General features: G+C 29.1%; 2 protein-coding genes across 6 annotated transcripts; both read left to right on the top strand.

The window, feature by feature from the left end:
* Nucleotides 1-14: 14 nt before the first annotated feature.
* LOC106792277 (membrane-associated guanylate kinase, WW and PDZ domain-containing protein 1-like) lies at nucleotides 15-5,202 on the top strand. 5 transcript variants are annotated; one of them, XM_014758585.1, is made up of 11 exons: nucleotides 23-309; nucleotides 1,143-1,223; nucleotides 1,303-1,528; nucleotides 1,612-2,015; nucleotides 2,107-2,295; nucleotides 2,385-2,948; nucleotides 3,027-3,528; nucleotides 3,625-3,760; nucleotides 3,840-4,397; nucleotides 4,507-4,677; nucleotides 4,749-5,202. In XM_014758585.1, the coding sequence occupies exons 2-11, from the start codon at nucleotides 1,175-1,177 to the stop codon at nucleotides 4,920-4,922; spliced, it is 2,973 nt and encodes a 990-aa protein (XP_014614071.1). In that variant the 5' UTR covers nucleotides 23-309; nucleotides 1,143-1,174; the 3' UTR covers nucleotides 4,923-5,202. The 5 variants fall into 5 exon arrangements, 4 of the variants coding, with proteins under 4 accessions (XP_014614071.1, XP_014614072.1, XP_014614068.1 ...); XM_014758586.1 differs by having other exon boundaries at nucleotides 3,057-3,528; XR_001382271.1 differs by having other exon boundaries at nucleotides 15-309; nucleotides 2,385-3,528; nucleotides 4,520-4,677.
* Nucleotides 5,203-7,874: 2,672 nt separating this feature from the next.
* LOC106792276 lies at nucleotides 7,875-18,478 on the top strand. Its single transcript, XM_014758581.1, has 13 exons — nucleotides 7,875-8,825; nucleotides 10,151-10,742; nucleotides 11,635-11,931; nucleotides 12,685-12,990; nucleotides 13,126-13,283; nucleotides 13,365-13,536; nucleotides 13,643-13,954; nucleotides 14,028-14,176; nucleotides 14,252-15,143; nucleotides 15,230-15,376; nucleotides 15,456-15,546; nucleotides 15,670-15,739; nucleotides 15,813-18,478. The coding sequence occupies exons 2-13, from the start codon at nucleotides 10,166-10,168 to the stop codon at nucleotides 17,226-17,228; spliced, it is 4,587 nt and encodes a 1,528-aa protein (XP_014614067.1). The 5' UTR covers nucleotides 7,875-8,825; nucleotides 10,151-10,165; the 3' UTR covers nucleotides 17,229-18,478.
* Nucleotides 18,479-19,286: the final 808 nt, after the last annotated feature.

Consider the following 19,286-nt stretch of genomic DNA (forward strand, 5'->3'; position numbering starts at 1 on the left):
TGTGTGTGTGTTGTGAAAAAATAATTAAAACAAATAGAATTGATGAAACTTTAAGAATTATTATGTGACTGGTCTCCTACAGTTAAATGCCTTGTTGCATTCGATGGCGGTTGATGGCAATGCCGTATAGTGTCGCATGTGATCGTGCATTGCATGAGTGCGCTACGTTTCACCGATATCTCTTTGAAACCATGAGCATTTCCGTGATATGAGAGTGATTCAGTGTCGACGCATCTCTGCCTGAGAAGTCATCGTGGGGTGAAAGCATGATGGTCGCGCGTGAAAGGACGTACGAACAGCAAAAGCAACGTGAGTCTAATAAAGTTTCCAAAAAATATATTTAACGAAGAATATATGTATAATAAGAGCTATTATGGCTTACACAAGCAGCTATATAATTAGTCTTCCTTCTTCCTAAGAGTTTACAAATTGCGTAGTTTTACGAATCTTATATTCTATAATGCCGTGAAATTTATCATATTTTATTTAAGTATCTTTTTTGTTAGACAGTTATGTCGTTTTCTTTGCGAATAGAAAGTTCCATTCAATGATGCACGATATGTGGGCTGCGTTCAGAGTATTGGGTGAATGCATTCCTAAGAATGCATTCACGTCCGCTCTATGTCGCGTTCCTTTTCTGCTTTATGTAATTTTCCTAGAGACACCTGCCTTTTGAAGATGTAGGACGCTCGATGTTCTCTCTTATCGGAAACATTTGCGCCAACATCAATATTCTTATTTATTAAGTATCGTACTTTTCTTCTACGAAAGTCCTTACAATAAATTTAATACGACTATATCGTTTTTAAATTTGTCCTCGAGAAATGGGGTGTGTATATACTAAGATTATAATTATGTATATATATATGTATATATGCGCGTTATCGTGATAAACATGACGAATCTGTAATACGATAATGTTCGAGTAGTGCATATGATGGACGATTGCTGTAGCTATTGTTGTCCTCGTTAACGCGCCTGACAGCCTCAATAAGAAGGAAATATCTGTTCTATTTTTGTATATCCCTTGATCACTCTCGTGTGTTCTTTATTAATTATACGATAAATACATACATGTATATTTAAGAGTTATTAAATAAATTATATATCACTAAACATTTCTCTTCTTTGTATCATCTTAGGGTACTGAGGTGGTATTAAATAGCCTTTTAAAATGGCTACAAAAACAGATGATGCAGCATCCGTTGACAATCCAAATGATGGTAAGATTAATAAGTTATATTGAATTTAATTATTTATTTAATTAAATATTAAAATCTATCATATTTTTGATTTTGTAAGGAGAAAGCATGGATAAAGAAATATTAACTCTTGCCAATAATGATGAAAGGAATCACCGTATCCCACCAACGTATATGTATAATACAAGATCTGAACAAAGTACTGGTACCTTGGATCAAGAACAAGGTGGTATTAACCGTAATCAAGCTACAGAAGATCAACTTGGACCTTTGCCACCAAATTGGGAAAAGGCTTTTACGGATACTGGAGAAGTATATTTTATAGAGTATGTATACATAGATCACTAATTAATTAAGTAAGAAAATACACAAATATGTGAAAAATACATATATTTTTAATATGTTTTAGTCATAATACAGGAACATCTCATTGGTTGGATCCACGATTATCAAAATTTCAAAAAAGATCTTTAGAAGAGTGCCTAGATGATGAATTACCCTATGGATGGGAAAAGATAGACGATACCCTCTATGGGACATATTTTATTGATCATGTAAATCGTAGGACACAATACGAAAATCCGGTTTTGCAAGCAAAGCGAGCGCAACAGAATTTAATTGATAGGAAAAGTCCAAATTTTACGAGAAATCCAGATAAATTAAAGGGTCAAAGAATAAGAACTACTTTAATAAAAAGTGCAAGAGGGTTAGGTTTTACTATTGTTGGTGGAGATGATACTGTAGAAGAATTTCTTCAAATAAAAAGTGTTGTTCCAAATGGTCCAGCATGGTTGGATGGAAAACTTCAAACTGGTATAATTTTGTGGTTCATTTATTTTAAACATATTATATATTTTTTCGTATGTTAATCAAATTATACAATAAAACGAATTTTATTTGATAGGTGATGTATTGGTATATGTAAATAATACATGCGTGTTGGGATTCACTCATAATGAAATGGTAAATGTATTTAAATCAATTGGAAGTGGTGAAACTGTTACATTAGAAGTATGTAGGGGTTATCCACTACCATTTGATCCGAATGATCCAAATACTGAAGTTGTTACTACAATAGCAGTTAATCCACCAGGTAAATTAAATTTAGAATTAATAATTAATTTACAAGTTCATAATTTTTTTGCTACATGAAATTTCTTTTATTTTAATAATTTCTTTTAGATGTTTTGACCGAAGAGCCAGGCATGTACATGGATTTAGGACCTCCTTTACAATCAAATTCACGTTTCAATTTTCTAGATTCTACATTTTTGCCAGTACATAATTTGCAAAATGGTGAAAATCTTGCTACAACGTCTGTGAATTCTATGCCTGACCTTTGCATTTCAGACAAAATAAACACAATTAAGAGACCAAGCAGTACAGATATTCTTTTATCAGAAAATAGTGAAATTAATGAATGTAAAGACTCTCCTGTGTCTTCCAAATCAGAATTTCTGAGTATTGCTATAGTAAAAGGAACAATGGGATTTGGATTTACTATAGCAGATTCTGCACATGGTCAAAAAGTTAAAAAGATATTAGATCGTCAACGTTGTAAGAATTTAATAGAAGGTGATATATTGGTTAGCATAAACGATATCAATGTAAGAAATATGTGTCACTCAGAGGTTGTCCAAGTATTAAAGGATTGTCCACGTAACGAAGAAGCGCTTGTGCACGTTCAAAGGACCACAATGAAATCTAAAGAAAATAAGGAAAAAAACACTCCAGATTTTTTCAGAAGTAAGACTCCTACTGCAGATATTTATAGTACTCAATCTAAAACAGTAATACCTAGCAGACCAAAAACGCCATTAATAGATACAAGAAGTCATCCTAAATCTCCTACAGCAGCAAATAGACCAAACTGGAATGAAGTACAAAGTGAAAATGAATTGAATCCACTTGATACTCGATATAAATATTCTGAATATAGTCATAGTATGTATTATACTGATCCATATAAAGCAAACATTACGAACTTAACAGACAACTTTGCTACCATGGCCAATATGGATGATGAATTATTAAGAAATGTTACTAAGCATGATTGGGTGACAAATGATAAACTGAATATAAATAATGATTTATATTCTATTAACATTTCGCATCATGAAAATATATTAAAACAAAATGGAAGTATACATTCCGATTATTATAAAGATTTGTATGCCGTTCAATCGCATTCCCAATATAATGAAACAGATTATAATGTTTATTCAATTGGTCAAGAACAAAATGTTGACACTGGCGAAATATGGGATAAGCGAAAGGAAACTACTAGTTTTGAACATGAACAACCACATTCCAGTTCTATAGCACGGTATGTTAATATTTTAGTCTTATTCAGCTTTTTAAAATTAATTTTTTTATAATCAATTTCACATTCTCAATCGATTTATGTTTATTTGATTAAAAGGTATCCACAGTACAGTAATGAATTGGTTTGTCCAATTGTACCTGATATAGAATGGATTGAGACACTTGTGACATTAGTCAGACAAGATACAGGGTTTGGATTTAGAATAGTAGGTGGTACAGAAGAAGGATCTCAGGTTAGTTCTAATAAACATTACAATTTATATATATGTGGATATGAAAAGGAAACTGGAACTAATAGTATGTAATGGTTAGCAGGTTTCTGTTGGTCATATTGTACCTGGTGGTGCAGCAGATCTTGATAACAGATTAAATACCGGTGATTTGATTATGTCCGTTGATGGAGAAAGTGTAATGAATTCTTCACACCATCATGTAGTACAATTAATGATAGCTGCAGCTCAAAATGGTCGAGTTACTTTGGGAATACGTCGCCGTATTAATACTCAAGAACATTTACAAGATAATCTCCAAGCTTCAAATGATATAATAATTCATAGTAGACAAATGAATCTTCAATATCCTTATGACGTGACAGTTACTAGAATGGAAAATGAAGGATTTGGTTTTGTAATTATATCGTCAGTCAATAAAGCTGGTTCTACAATTGGTAGAATAATTGAGGGATCTCCAGCGGAACGATGTGGTCGACTAAATGTTGGAGATCATATATTAGCCGTTAATCACGTTGATATAACAAATGTATGTCATAAAGATATCGTGAATTTAATCAAAGATTCTGGATATTCTGTAACGTTAACCATTGGTTATCCTCTTGATGATTGTTGTAGCAGTACATCATTATCTCAAAAGGTATTCATTGTTATTATATTAGTTTAAAATACATATTACTTATATAATATAATATATGTCTTCATTTATTGAGGTTTTTTATAATCATGAATTATTTTATATAACTTAGGATGAACCAACAGGAGAAGGAGATGGAGGCCAGTATCATGCTGTTGAATTAACGCGTGGAACTCGAGGCTTTGGATTTAGTATACGTGGTGGACGGGAATTTCAGAATATGCCATTGTTTGTACTGCAAATTGCTGAAAATGGACCTGCATCTATCGATAATCGATTGAGGGTAAGTATCTATTTTACTTAAAATATGTAACTAAATCTATAATTTATCATTTTTTTTGCAATAATTCTTAGGTTGGGGATCAAATAATCGAAATAAATGGTATCAATACTAAAAATATGACACACACAGAAGCAATAGAAATCATTCGCAATGGTGGTCCTTCAGTTCGTCTATTAGTACGACGTGGCTGCCAAATGCCATCAGTGGTAGGTGCTCCTCCACATCTCTACGATATGAACATTTGAGATTAACCATTTCAATAATAACATATTAATCATAAATTAACGAAACATCTTTTATGATGATGCTAATGCTAATTTTGCCTTTGTATAACTTCTGATGACTTGGAATCAAGCTTCAGGGTATAACATTAGGTAATGTGTTAAGTAGATAAGACAGGCAATAGACAATACAAAAAATAAGAAGAAATTCCAAAAAAAAAAAAAAAAAAAAAAAAAGAAAAGATGAAACATATCTTCTGGCACTCCGTAGATCAAATGTAAACCAGGTATATACTTGGTTTTACTTTTATAAAAAAGGAAGGGAAAAAAACCAAAACATATGTCATTATGTATAATATTTTATAACAATGATTTTCAATGATTGATATCGTATGCAATTGTCAGCGAAGGAAGAAAAAGATCTTTTGTGTCAACTTATTATCTATATTTATATTGGATAATATTGTTAGATATTAACATATATATGATCAGTGTGAAATTGTTTCATATATACATGCGCTCTTTATAACGTATTTTATATATCTACACCAAAATTTTGATCTATTTTATATCCATTTAAACTAAGTGGGTAAATTATGACGGAATTTTAAATATTAACTTATATTGAAAATTACGTATATATTAGTATTTTTCTTTTTTTAATTACATTCATTATATTTATAAATAAATAGAAAGGTTCTTTTATTTTTCGTACTTATAAAATCGTATCAAAATGATAGCTAATGTGGCTTTTATCCTGCAGCTATTATTTTAGCTTGCAAGGAGTTTAATTTTTAGATACTATGACATTTGCTCATCTTAACTAAATTGGTGCTAGTTTTATATTTTGATTGTTTGGTTTCGTAATTGATCCTAACACGTGTGATAGCTTGAAAGTATTGTGCCTTGCGCGTGTTCCGTATTTAATAACAACTACTAAGTGAATGCTTGGGCCTTCAAAATGATTATAAATTTGTATTAAAATTCATTGTAGAGTAATCTCACACTCGACCAAATAAGTATTCGACCAATTGGTGAGGGCACCCCACAAAGGCATTTATTGAAATTACACAAGATGGGTGTGCACTCTAAAAAACATCCGAAAGTTCGATTTTCCATTTTATTGAACTGTTGTTCATCTAAAAAGAGATATCTATAGTAAGCATACTTGGTATAAATATAATTGATACTTTAAATGTTTATACAATAAGTGAATATTTAATAACGCTAATATTGAGAAATTCATAAAAAGAAATTCAGACTTAAAAATTATAGTTGATAATTACTATACATATTTTTATTACAATTGCATACTTTTTAAAAAAAATTCTTAACCACGCAATTAAGATAAAGTAGTATATGCTACAGTAAATATCATAAAAGTTATAAAATATGAAGTTTCAGATTTACATTTACCAATATTATTTTTTGGCAATAGGTAGTATTTTGTGTGAATAATAATTAGAAATTAATATCAAATTTTCTAACTCTGTTTCATAAAACAATAATTTTGACACATCTTATTTAAGAGAAATTAGACTGTAAAGGTAATATTTAAAGTTTCTCTTTGTGGGTGTTTTTCTATAAATCTTGTTGTTTTTTAATAAGAATTTATCGAGACACCAACATAAGCGTGGCCTTGATAAAAAAAAACTCTTCAACTGAACATAAGGAATTTTTTAGTATCGTCTATAATTATTTAGCGATCTTTGTGACCATTTCATGTCTTAATAGCATTTAAAAGTTGAGAGGGAGTACTATTTCCTTAAGTATTTATTAAGACGTATCTGAGGTGTATATGTATGTCCATTAATATGTAAGTGCTCGTACAACCAAAGAAGCAAATGCTCTTATCCATCATTTTGTTTTGACGTACAGTTTAGAATAATAATATTAATTGTTTATTAATAACATTATTTAAAGAGCTTTAAAGTAAAAAATAGAAAATTTTTGAATGTGGGATGAGATTGAATAAAATTCTTTTTACATCAGTTTCTTCCTATCGTTTTGCGATAATTAAAAGCGTGAATGTTTAAAACAACAAAATATATATTTTTTTACTATCGATTTAGCAAGAGATAAAGAAACTTGTTTGGCCCAAATTATTGATAAAGTAAGAATAACATATTAGATTGTATTTTTAGATCTCAGCATTGATGTAAGAAACAACATGTATGCATCCAGACACGTATGTGGAAAAAATCACCGTAATTCATTATATGTTTGAATAACTAATTTCTGCCGCATATCATATATGTGATAAGAAGCAGCAGTCTATTGAATGGATCACATTTATTCACTTCATGACCATCGTTTATTTTTTATAATTATATATAAATATATATATATAGGTATACATATTTGTATATTATGTAGGATATCATATATATATCTATATATGGTATAATTGTAAATATATCTATGCATTTTTAAAGACTAAATGATAATGTTGACTATTGTTGACTTAATATCTAAAATAATAGTGTGTTAATTAAAATATGATAGATCTTCTTTACTTTGCTAAAACAATTCAGTTTATATTAAATATTGCCAAAACATTGCTTATATATTTTGAAATGTTTTTATCCACTTTAGTAATATGATTATGTATAATAAAAATATTTTCTAGCCTCATATAGTATATACATATCTTTTTGAGTAGAATGATTATAAGATGTTTTAGTCTGTTTATATTTGGAATGGGTTTACGTTTTATTATGATGTAAAAGTTATATTTTATGCATTTCCATTATAGATTAATAATAAAACAGGCAGTTATTCATTCTTTTGCTCGAAATTTATAATAAGATTTCTCTCTCTCTTTACCATAGGATTATTATATGTACGCTTTTCTCTTATATTTATTAAACGACGCTATACTTTTTTATTCTATAAATGCATTTAAAAAAATATCAATAATCGTTAAAAATAATGCGCAAAATTGAATGCAGAAAAATTGTTATTATGAAAATATTATGTCATCATTATATTGTTGTTGAAACATACTGGTATAATAAATAATACATTTAATATTCTGAAGTAACGTTACCCTTACCAATGCTTTTAAATTAAATCATACGAAGTCATGATCTTATCTTTCAGCAATCACGCAATAGAGGAAGTAAAATAATAAAAATCTAGAATTTCCAACAAATAGATAAACTGCAAGCGTTGTTGAAAGATAATTTAAAAAATAGCGCTTTCGCTTGATCAGTTCTAACAACGAAACCTATGCCTTCGTTTCTAAGAATATGGCCTTTGATGTTAAATTGTGACGTCAATCATGTAGCAATTCTTGAACGCGGTAAGTTGGTGTATCGTTAAAAGAAACTATAATTATAAGATATTATTAAGATAAATTTCTTGAATTCGTGTCTTTTATCGATTATCAAACGATGATTGGAAGTATTAATATTTCTTAATCCCTCCTAAACCGACCTATTAACTAAATGCATTTACCAGCCGTTAGATTGGCAACCCTGTTGATTGATCGCTATACTTTTACCCAGAATGTGGTATCACATATATATGTTCTCTTATTCTTGGGCCACTCTCGGGGAATGTAAACAGAATTTTTTCGTAGAAATTTAGTGACCCGGTCGATTTACACGATTACGACGTGTGTAGGAATTACGACCTGTGATAATTGCGTCCGATAAGGTTTGAACTTTTAATTAAAAAACAATAATACATTTGGGTAAGGCGTTTACTATACATCGAAGAAAGTATTAATACCCAGCGGGTAAAACGAGTTTGCTCCTTTCGTCTCTCTTACTCGTGCGCTTTGTCTGTGTACGTTTGTGTGTGTGCGCGCCTTTCAAGAAGTATAATACACGGCAAAATGGAGTGTAGCACGAAAACGGATTATTTAGATTTCATAGAATTGCAATGAGAGATAGAGAGAGATTTGACAGCGTCGAGTCGAGGGTGAGTTACTCTCTTGCTCTTGTTCCATCCAAGTTCTTGGACTTTCCCATGAGCGTGAGGTTTCACCTCCCCCTCTATTCAGTTTAACAAACCTTCCTTCTAGTATTTATACCTTCATCTCTTCCCTTCCTTCTCAATCATTTTCCTTATATTTGAATCTTTTCTTGTAATAGCATGCGTCAAATGACAAAGATAAAATAGTATAATTAGTAGATTTTTCTTTTGTTAGTAAGAAACCATCAATGGAGGCATATCTTTCCTTTACCATGAGACTCAACGCTCCTACATATGTGGTTGTGTCTATATGTGTATATGTACACGCTCGTGCAAATATGCGTACTTGAGAACGTACGCATTGTTGATCTCACGTTGTGTTCTCTTTCTCTAATGTACAACCGTATGTGCTCGTGTTTATAATATCCTCGTATTCTTCGCAGATCGGACAATTTTTTTAACCAGTTAATGTTCGCGGAAGCACGCACAATACTACGCGTCTGCCCGTACATAATACTCACGAGCGTGTAGTATTACATTGATACACAATTACTTAACATTCATATACACATACAAATATGTTTGATAAAACATGCATTACATCTACGTATATATTCATTCATTTAGATTATAAATTAAAATCATTCGTAATTTAAAAATAATGAATCGGACATCTAGCAACTCTCCATTTTCTTTTCATTTTTCTCTTTCACAATGCAATACTTAATGCAAATTATACTTCAAATATTTATTCCTTCCGTAACATGCAATGTTTATGTTAATGAATTTTAATCACTAGATGCATGCTTATAGTAATCAATTCATAATATTAATTAAATTTATTTTTACCTCATATATAGAGCAATTGTCATTATACTTGATATTATAGTAATATGAATTTATTAATACGAACGCTAATGTGTGTGTGTGTGTGTGTGTATAAATTAATTTATAATCAGATTTATAATTTAAATCTTCGGTATTTTTTATATTTTACCTTCTTCACAAACGATTCCAGTAAATAAAATGAATGAATCATTGTTTTGTGTGTTGATGGATTATGAATTTTTTTAAATTTCTTTTGATTCTTTATTTGATCTCTTATCCTATCATGTGGTAGTTGCATGCAAGCTTTCATGCATAACACATCTTTTACCATTCATAAGTTCATATTATGATAGTGGTATGACTTTCCTTGAAAGTTCTTATACAAAATTATATCATTAACTAAAAGTTCAGGTACATTTTCATTATGTTTTTTAAAATACATTTAATATAAATCAAGAATTTATTTTATAAGATCTTTCTGAGATAATTTATTTATTTTTTAGTGATGGGAGCTAAATATGTCTTCAAATACAGCATATTTTGGAAGACATCCTCAAGAAATGAATCGAGTTTCGTTAGTAAAATCAAAAACTATATTGAATCATGATAAATGTCAGTTTGCAGATGCACATAGTATGTCTAAAATTTGTAAAGACTACGTAGACCCAACAAATCATGGTTGCACAGACAGAACTTATTTGTTGTACCATAAGGACAGAACACATTTAAAAAATGAATCAACTGATTGTCCGATATACGGCAAATGTGAAAGTAAAATGTGCTCCATTTGTCAGTGTTCATTGGAAAAAGAAGTTAAATGTTTTACGTGTAAATGTGAAATAAGGCAAAGTGATCATTATGATTTAACGAAGAATTATTTGTGCACGTGCAGCTATTTCAATTTGTTAAATAGATCTTCAATAACAAGAGATTATTCCGATTATAGTTTAGATTTATCAGTTTCAAAATCAACAGATATTCAATGGAAGAGCTATACTTGGAGAGGAATTTTTATAATTATTATTGCTATGTTATGTACAAATATTTGCAATGCAGATCCCAGTAAGTGTGCAGTTGGCATAAGGACTCCTGGGTGTGAGTTTTATATATTTTTATAATACTTTTTATATTATTTTATTTCCTATTATATCATAGAGATATCTAAATAATAGAATATTACTAATTATTTTATGTATATTTCTAATAATAAGATTATCTACATATTAGTACAGTATATTTTATATATAATAGAAGAATTATATATATACAGTATATTTTCTAGCTAATATATTTAATTGATTAGTAATATTAAAAAGATATTAAAAACTATTAAATTACAATATATTAAATTATCCACTATATAAATTCATAGTCAAATTATTGATTAAGTTACAGTTTTTTTAAAGCATTACTACGATCCTGTATTTTTAGTCTTCTAGAATTATAAATAAAATATGCTTCTTATTTTCTCTTTTGGAATTCCAAAGTTGAGCCAAATGCATATATCTATATTTAATGCAGGGAAAATACAGTTCCAGATTCAGACTAAAATGTGGTACTGTTAAGCTTAAATAAATATTAATTGTAAACATTATTTTTTGTTAGGATTATGCTTATTACAATTTATATATTAAAAGCAAGCTTTGAAATTTTGAACATGTTTAAAATTTCAAAGTGATTATTGCATATCAAATAAATATTTATTTTTTCAATAAACTAATTTTTAAAATGATTATATATAAAATATATTTTTATTTTCAATAATAATATTTAAAGCATCATGCAATGAATTATTTTATTTTATTTTATATTTATAAATTTTATAGGATAATATTAACACTTTGTATTGTCATTTGATACGTGAAGCTTCGTGTCAATATCGATTTTATATTTCTTATTTCTTTTGTTTTTCCCGAAAGGTTTGTCACGAGTAGGATTAATGTTTATCATATTTGTTTATAATAAATAATATTTTTGTATTTTCTAGGGACTTGGCCACATGGTGATATTGTTCTTGAACATGGTCATTCTCTGAAAATTCTTTGTGTATTAAATAAAACATATATAGACCTTGAATATCCTGGAAAGAATTCTTCTGATTTGGTATTCTTTCGCAACATGAAAGAAATGGAACCAGAATATATTACTATTATCAATGAAACTACAATATCAATGTATGTACAGCGACCATCACCTGCAGAAGATATGTACTATTGTAAATTGAGACTATCTAATGATGATAATCAACATTTAGCAGTCTGTTTGAATAAAGTTGTTATTGGTTGTAAGTATTTATTTTATTATTATCTTCTCATATACTATAAATGCTACATAACAGTTAGAAGTTTTTCAATATGTTTCTTATTTACTTTAAATTGATTATCTTTAAAAATTTTAATAGATACTTTATTTAGTTATAAGATAAATTTTATATCTGCAATGAGTTTCCTACGAAAATGCGTCATTCATATAAGGTTATCACTCTGGGTCAAAAGATAGATAGAAACAAGACTGAGTATTGAATTCCCCCACTTATTAGTTTCCTGAACCTTGGCGCAATCCTGACACTTGACATGAGTATATCTTGGAAAATTTGAGATATCATCTTTTAAGATATCAACTTAAATGTATCTAAGAGAATAAAAAATTAAATGTATCTAGGAATTCAAATTTTATTATACATACAAATGTGGGATGAGCACCTCCATGCCAAATACTTAAGTTAGGCATTCGTGAAGAGATTGGACGGTGGGCCCTGGATAGCTCAATGGATAAAGAGCAGTCGCCCGAAAAGCGGAAGATCCGGGTTCGAGTCCCGGTCCAGTCAGTCCACAACGGCCCAATTTTTTTCACGAATCCTACACAAATATTTCTAGGAAATATTTGATTTAATATTTAATTCAGTAATGTTATGTAAGATTCAATATATTTCTATATGTCATTATTTAATTGATTAGCAATAATGAACATGTTTATTATAAAATGAATTTTTTTTGTGATTACATTTTAAGTTTGTTTATTATATTTTACTTGACAGTTAAACCCAAAGAGCCAGAAAACTTCACTTGTATATCTCACAATTGGGAAAATTTGATTTGCTCTTGGGATCCAGTGAAAAATTTTGTTACTACGAGATTTACATTATTATTTAAGTTACCTGGGAGAGCAGGAGGCCGGAAATTATTTCCTTGCCCGAAACAAAATAAACCAAATACTTGTTTATGGGATGCATCTACAAATCCAATATACAGACAACCATACGAGTATTACTTATTCATATTAAATATAGAAAATATGCTGGGAAATTTTAATGTATCATATAAATTTCACCATTTTGCTCATGGTTTGTAACTATACATTTATTTTATATAATCATTTTTAATAATAATTTCAATTAGTAAGAGTTTTTTTACTACCTACTAGGTACAGACAGTAGACATTCTAAGATCTCTATTATCTGCCTATTCATATTTTACAGTTATACCGGCAAAACCAGCAAATTTATCAGTAGTTAATAAAACAGAAAAAAGTGCAATGTTGCACTGGAGTGTGCCATTTCCGATGCAAAATTTTCCACCTGGTTTGCATCACAGAATTACTTATCAGAATCAATGGGAAAATGAAGAAGATTGGAAAGTACGATTATACATTATAAATAAACATAAAGTATTATATACAGTATTACGTTATATATTTTTGTAATTATGATGTTTCCAGGTTATCAATATTACAAATGATATACATGCGGCCAAAAGATATTACAATCTTACTGAGCTGAATTATTCTAATACTGGTTATGATATTCGTGTTTACATGAAAAGTGCACTAGCAGTAGGAGAAGATAAATGGAGTGAATTCAGTGGTATTACATTTAGAACACCAGCTGAATGTAAGATAATGTTCAGTTATTAGTTTTGTAGATTATGTATTCTTTAGAATATATTTTATATAATTATACATATATATATATATATATTTATATATAATATTATTAGTGCCTGCATTACCACCACGTACTGATATTGGAAGTTTTGAAATAGCAGAGAATACATTATATAGAGATATATATCTGTATTGGCAAACTATACCATCGCATTTGGAAAATGGTAAAAATTTTAGATATCAGATTTATTCTGTTGAAGAAAATGGACGAAAAGTAGAACTTTTACCAAATGAAACAACCAAAACATATGCAAAATACAAAGGGATAAATTTATACAGTACTTATCGCTTTGAACTTGTTTCAATGAATTTAGTGGGTATGAGTAAAGGGAGATCTCAAATAATTGTGCCAAGCAAATATGACAGTAAGAATATAAAAATATATTTTATATACAAGTAGAGCTTAATACAAAAATATTAATATTGAATTAATTTTAGCTCCACCTGAACCTATAGCATTTACTAAAATTGCATTTGACGGAGGTTTATATGAATTATCATGGAAACCACCTGTTACGAATACAGAAATTACAAATTACACTATATTTTGGTGCAATAATGAACGCGATCGACCTTATCAATGCACTGTATGTACCGTTTTTTATATTATAAATATATTAAAAAACAATTCTTTATAGCTAATAATTTAATAACATATATAGGGTTATTTGGATTGGGTCCATGTATCAAAGAATACTACAGTTTATAATATGACTGTACCTAATGCAAAACTAGTGTATCAGTTTGCAATTTCGGTAAATACAAAAAAAGGCAGTAGTGGAATGGTTTGGTCATCGTGTACAGTGATTCATAATAAAGTTGTAGGTAAAATGAAATCTGTATGGATAAATCATATTGATTCTGACTTTATTGATGCTGGATGGAAAATGGATTGTTCTGATCGTATTGGCATTATAGAAAAATATACTATTTATTACTGTCCTATAGTATCTCCATTAAACATTAATTGTAAAGGTCCTAAATTAAATAAAACAATTAAAGCAGATCCACAAACAATACGTGGCTCAGTGCATGGATTAAAACCTTATACTACATATATGATAGCTGTATCTGTAACAACAAAAAATGGAGAAAGTCTACATAGTGATCCTTTATACAACACAACTCTTGAAGCTGCACCAAGTACACCGCCAAAAGATGTTACAATTGTTAATGTTACAAACACAACAATGTTTATAACATGGAAACCACCTGATGCGATGAATGGTGTACTTAGATATTATAAAGTTTATTACAATGGTTATGTGCAGAAAGTTGAAGAAGCTAATCATATTGAATTAAAAGAACTTTTAGCATACAAAAATTACAGTGTTAATGTTGTTGCTTGTACTGTGGCTTGTAGTGTAAAATCTCCAACAATTTATAAAGTCACGGAAATAGGTGTACCTGGAAAAATTTTTATACCAAATGTACGATTTATGAATTCGAGTCAAGTTATGATAAAATGGTCTAAACCACAAAATTCAGCTGGTCATTTAGATTATTACGAAATATCTTCTAGTGATGGTGAAATTCAAAATAGTACAAAAACTGGTAAGATAAATTTAATATACTTATATAAATTAAACAAAATATCATATTGTATAAATTAATCATATAATAATCAATACAAATTGCAGAAGCCCAGTTACCTATTCCTAATTGTAAAACTGTAGGTAAAGAAAAACTTTACCAATTTCGTGTAAGAGCAGTTAATATAGCTCCAAGTAACACTTATTTGAAAGGACCTTGGTCAGATCCCGGAGAAGGAAATTGTTACAGTGATGGTAATTATTATTTCTACTATATTATCAATCTATTGTTCGACGTTTTTAATGTTATCTAATGTACTTCTTTATGTTACAGGACCATCGTTTAAAGTTTGGGTAGTTATATGGATGATTGGTATTATAAGTGCTGTAGCTTTTATTTTTGGTATCGTATATACAACTAAGATGTAAGTAAAAATTCTTGTTTGTTGTTTATATAATTATTCTATTTTTAGTTTATCTATATTTTTTTATACGATGTAGGTTACTTTTTTTTTAATATATTGCATTTCTTAAACTTTTAATTATAGAATGTGGCGTAAATGTAAGGCTATGCAAGATGTTGAAGTCCAATTACCACCAGGACTTGCACCAAATATGGTAAGGCATATTTCAAATATATGGTAATATTGATATAATTAACTTTTCTTTATAATAATCTTTATTATTACAGAAATTACTTCAAAAAGGAGGAGAGCAACATATACGACAATCTTCTGCCGATTCAAGTGGATGTTCAAGTGGACAAGAATCTGTTACATCTTCTCTTACATCAAATTCGCGAGTTTCTAGTGACAGTGGAACAGAAATAGATCCAATACCAATCACACCTAACAAATTACTTGAAACCTTACCAGTTTGGGAAGGTTCATCTAGCCTTCGTCAGAGAAATATTAGTGTTACTAGACCTGCGCTAGTAACAGAAACTGCTCGTTGGGATTCTTATGTGGCAAAATCTGGAGAACCAATAATAGGAGACACATCATCTTTAGCAAGATCAACTCCTAATTTAACTGATACTACAGGTTACACTACTTCTCAGCATACGTGGTCCTCAACAGGGTATATTAGCATGCCTTCATCTGAAGAATTATCCAGTAATCCAAGCTTGGTTCCCAAAGAACCTTTTAATGCTAACAGTTACATTACAAATGAAGGAGCTTCTAAACCCATGATATCTGAATCAGAAGAAAATGCAGAAATGATTGAAACTGTTAGTAATAAACCGGAGAAAAAACTCATTAATCCTTATACAGCTTTAGCTTATCTAGAACAGATAGAAAAAGATAAAAAAGTTACAGACTCATTTCGTGATCTCGACAACATGGAATTTACGGAACGAAACAAATTAACATCTGAAACTATAACGCCACTTACTATTTCAGATAAAACTTATAAACCATATGTACAAACAGGTATAATAGATATGTTAAGACAACCTCTTAATATAAGTAATACGGATCCTAAAAGAAGTACGATATCTACTTCATTTGCTACGACATCTTTAACAGATTCTTGTAATAAACCATTTGTTTCTTCTTTTATAAGTCCAACCATGTTAACACAAACTCTGATTGATTCATCATCAAAATCATATGTTGCTGTGGCATCAGTATCTGAAATTATAAAAAAGTCAAATACTGCAATTAGTTCATTAAATTCCTCGAAAAAATCATGTGCTCCGTGTACTACCACAGATGGAACATCAAAACCATATGTTCTTGCAACATCTGTTCTTCAAATGCTACAACGGCAAAAAGAAAAAATAGAAACTCCAAAATCAGAAATACACGAAAATAAAAATGATGATTCTTTGGCATCATTTCCTATATACTGGCGATCAAGTGAAAATTTAAAACCAAGTAAAGAGTTGGGTACTGATAAAATGATACTTGAAACTAATAAAAGCTCTGGATACGTAACCATAGCAGAAAATCCTAAATTAGATCAACAAATAGTACCATCTACAACATCGTCATCTTATATACAACATGACAGATTTAATAAGCCATTGCCACAAAATATTGTTGGCCAGTCATCAGACGAACAATATTGTAAAGTGACAGTTGTGCCAAGTACAATGCAATGAGAAGAAGTAAATTAACTTTTGATGGTTATAAAATGTATACTTTGTGTTTCAAGACTTCCTTTATAGTGGAGATAAAATGAAATTAATCATATGGTACAATAAAACAATGTATTCATAGGTACTTGAAGAATGCAGTTGAACATAGTTTATTTATAATTTAAAAAATGCAGTAATTTTTATGACTGGTTAGCACTCGAGGAAGCATTTTTAAATTTCCGTCAAAGATGAAGATGGAAATATTGTGCGTCCTGATAAAGATCCTGATAGGAAGCACAATATTTTGTATAAATAACACAATATTAGTGATTCATGTACATATTAATTCTTTTTACCACAAAAGAATAATGCAGTGCGTGGGTCAAAACAAACAACGCAATGGCTCGCGAAACAAGTTCAAGCTATTAGCGTATCTGAATGTTTGCCTGTAATTTGGTTCATGTATCAGATTCCTTGTTCTTATGCTTGGCCTGTAATTTGTACCATGAATTAAACTCGTGGTTTTCACATTTGGTACCTCATCGATACCACAAGTCAGATTCGTGGTAATAGCAGAAAGGATTAAATACTAAGTGCCCTCACTTGTGAAAATATGTACAAAATGTATTACTTTTGTATCATATATTTTCTGATGAAAGGGTCTTTTAGATATAAGACATAATAATATGAATAAATTAAGTAAATTATGTGACACAATTTTATTGATAGTTTACTGCTATCACAGTAATCAAATTGTTATTTAAGCGTCAATATATTATCATAAGAATGATGTTTTTCAAGTAAATTAGATTAATAACATTAATCAGTATATTTTAAAGAACTATACAATTTTAACAGAAAAATTACTTTGATGTTACATGAAATTAATCGAAAATAATTAATCACAGATTTATATTATCCTTGTTATGGATAGTAATGTGCATACTAATATTCTTCTTGAATCATATACTTCCAACAAATACTGAAGCAAGCAAATATGTAAAAAATATTTTACTTATTCTTCAACAGTGCAATCCATATATAGAGATGTTATTTTAGAATAAAAGTTAACAATTTTTTATTCGTATTATTGTCCATCAAATAAATTATATTAAAACTCACATTACATGCTATTTACATATGTAAATTGTTCAATTGTAGATATAACTTTTATTGTTTTTCTATGATATTTTATTATCATTAATAGCAATTAGCAAAGTTAACAAAACAAATAAGTAAATATCTTATATAAATAAGAACTAATTCAAAATAAATGAAAAAATCAATTATACACTGTTAATCATGAAAAAAATCATTTAGTAGAGATTTTATACATTATAATCAGCAATGTGATAAGAACTCTATTCTAACAAAGTTTTAAATAACGCAATGCCATTAAAAGTCATACAAAACGAGCAAGAATATATGTATGCATACTTTAAACTAGTCATTGACAGAGTACGCGAGTTTTTACAACCAGGTCTTTTTTTATGTCATTATATATATTACTATTACTGCTTTTCAAGAAAAACGTATTATCAGTAAATACTTTGCTTTGTATATTATTTACATAATGATACGAATATTGGAAAAATAATTATTACATATATATATATAATTATTTATATATAGTATATTATATTATATATAAATACATTCAAAAAATTGGTAATATTTTATTAAGACTTACTTTGCATAAATATTTATTTTTTATATTCATTGATATCATTACAAGTTTGAAATATAAATTTATTCCTATTGGGCACTGTATAAAATATAATTAGCACAAAATCATATTTGAATAAAAAAAGGCCTGGAACTTTTATAGTTGAGCAATTTTACAAGTTCAAACAGTATAATATTTTACAAAAATATTGTTGTGACTGTTAAATATATTTGAACTTGAGAAATATATTGTTTGTACTTGTGAAATATGATCTACTTAATTACATAGATGAGTTATCCATTTATGTAATTCTGACAAAAACGAGCTTATGTGCACTCGTATGTTGGTATTATTAACGAGCTGCGAATGTGTAATTCAATATGTGTATTACGCAAATGCTACTTAGTTTTTAATCA

Source organism: Polistes canadensis, unplaced genomic scaffold (genome assembly GCF_001313835.1).
Source record: "Polistes canadensis isolate GaletaPanama2010 unplaced genomic scaffold, ASM131383v1 scaffold_401, whole genome shotgun sequence".
Lineage (NCBI taxonomy): Eukaryota > Metazoa > Arthropoda > Insecta > Hymenoptera > Vespidae > Polistes > Polistes canadensis.

Bases quoted from the DNA above. Each gene is read 5' to 3' on its own strand.
- LOC106792277 (XM_014758582.1), top strand. From the start codon at position 1,175: ATGGCTACAAAAACAGATGATGCAGCATCCGTTGACAATCCAAATGAT. The intron at 1,224-1,302 runs GTAAGATTAATA...TGATTTTGTAAG, and splicing joins CGTTGACAATCCAAATGATG to GAGAAAGCATGGATAAAGAA. The intron at 4,398-4,506 runs GTATTCATTGTT...TATATAACTTAG, and splicing joins GTACATCATTATCTCAAAAG to GATGAACCAACAGGAGAAGG.
- LOC106792276 (XM_014758581.1), top strand. From the start codon at position 10,166: ATGTCTTCAAATACAGCATATTTTGGAAGACATCCTCAAGAAATGAAT. The intron at 13,537-13,642 runs GTAAGATAATGT...TAATATTATTAG, and splicing joins ATTTAGAACACCAGCTGAAT to TGCCTGCATTACCACCACGT. The intron at 15,740-15,812 runs GTAAGGCATATT...TTATTATTACAG, and splicing joins CAGGACTTGCACCAAATATG to AAATTACTTCAAAAAGGAGG.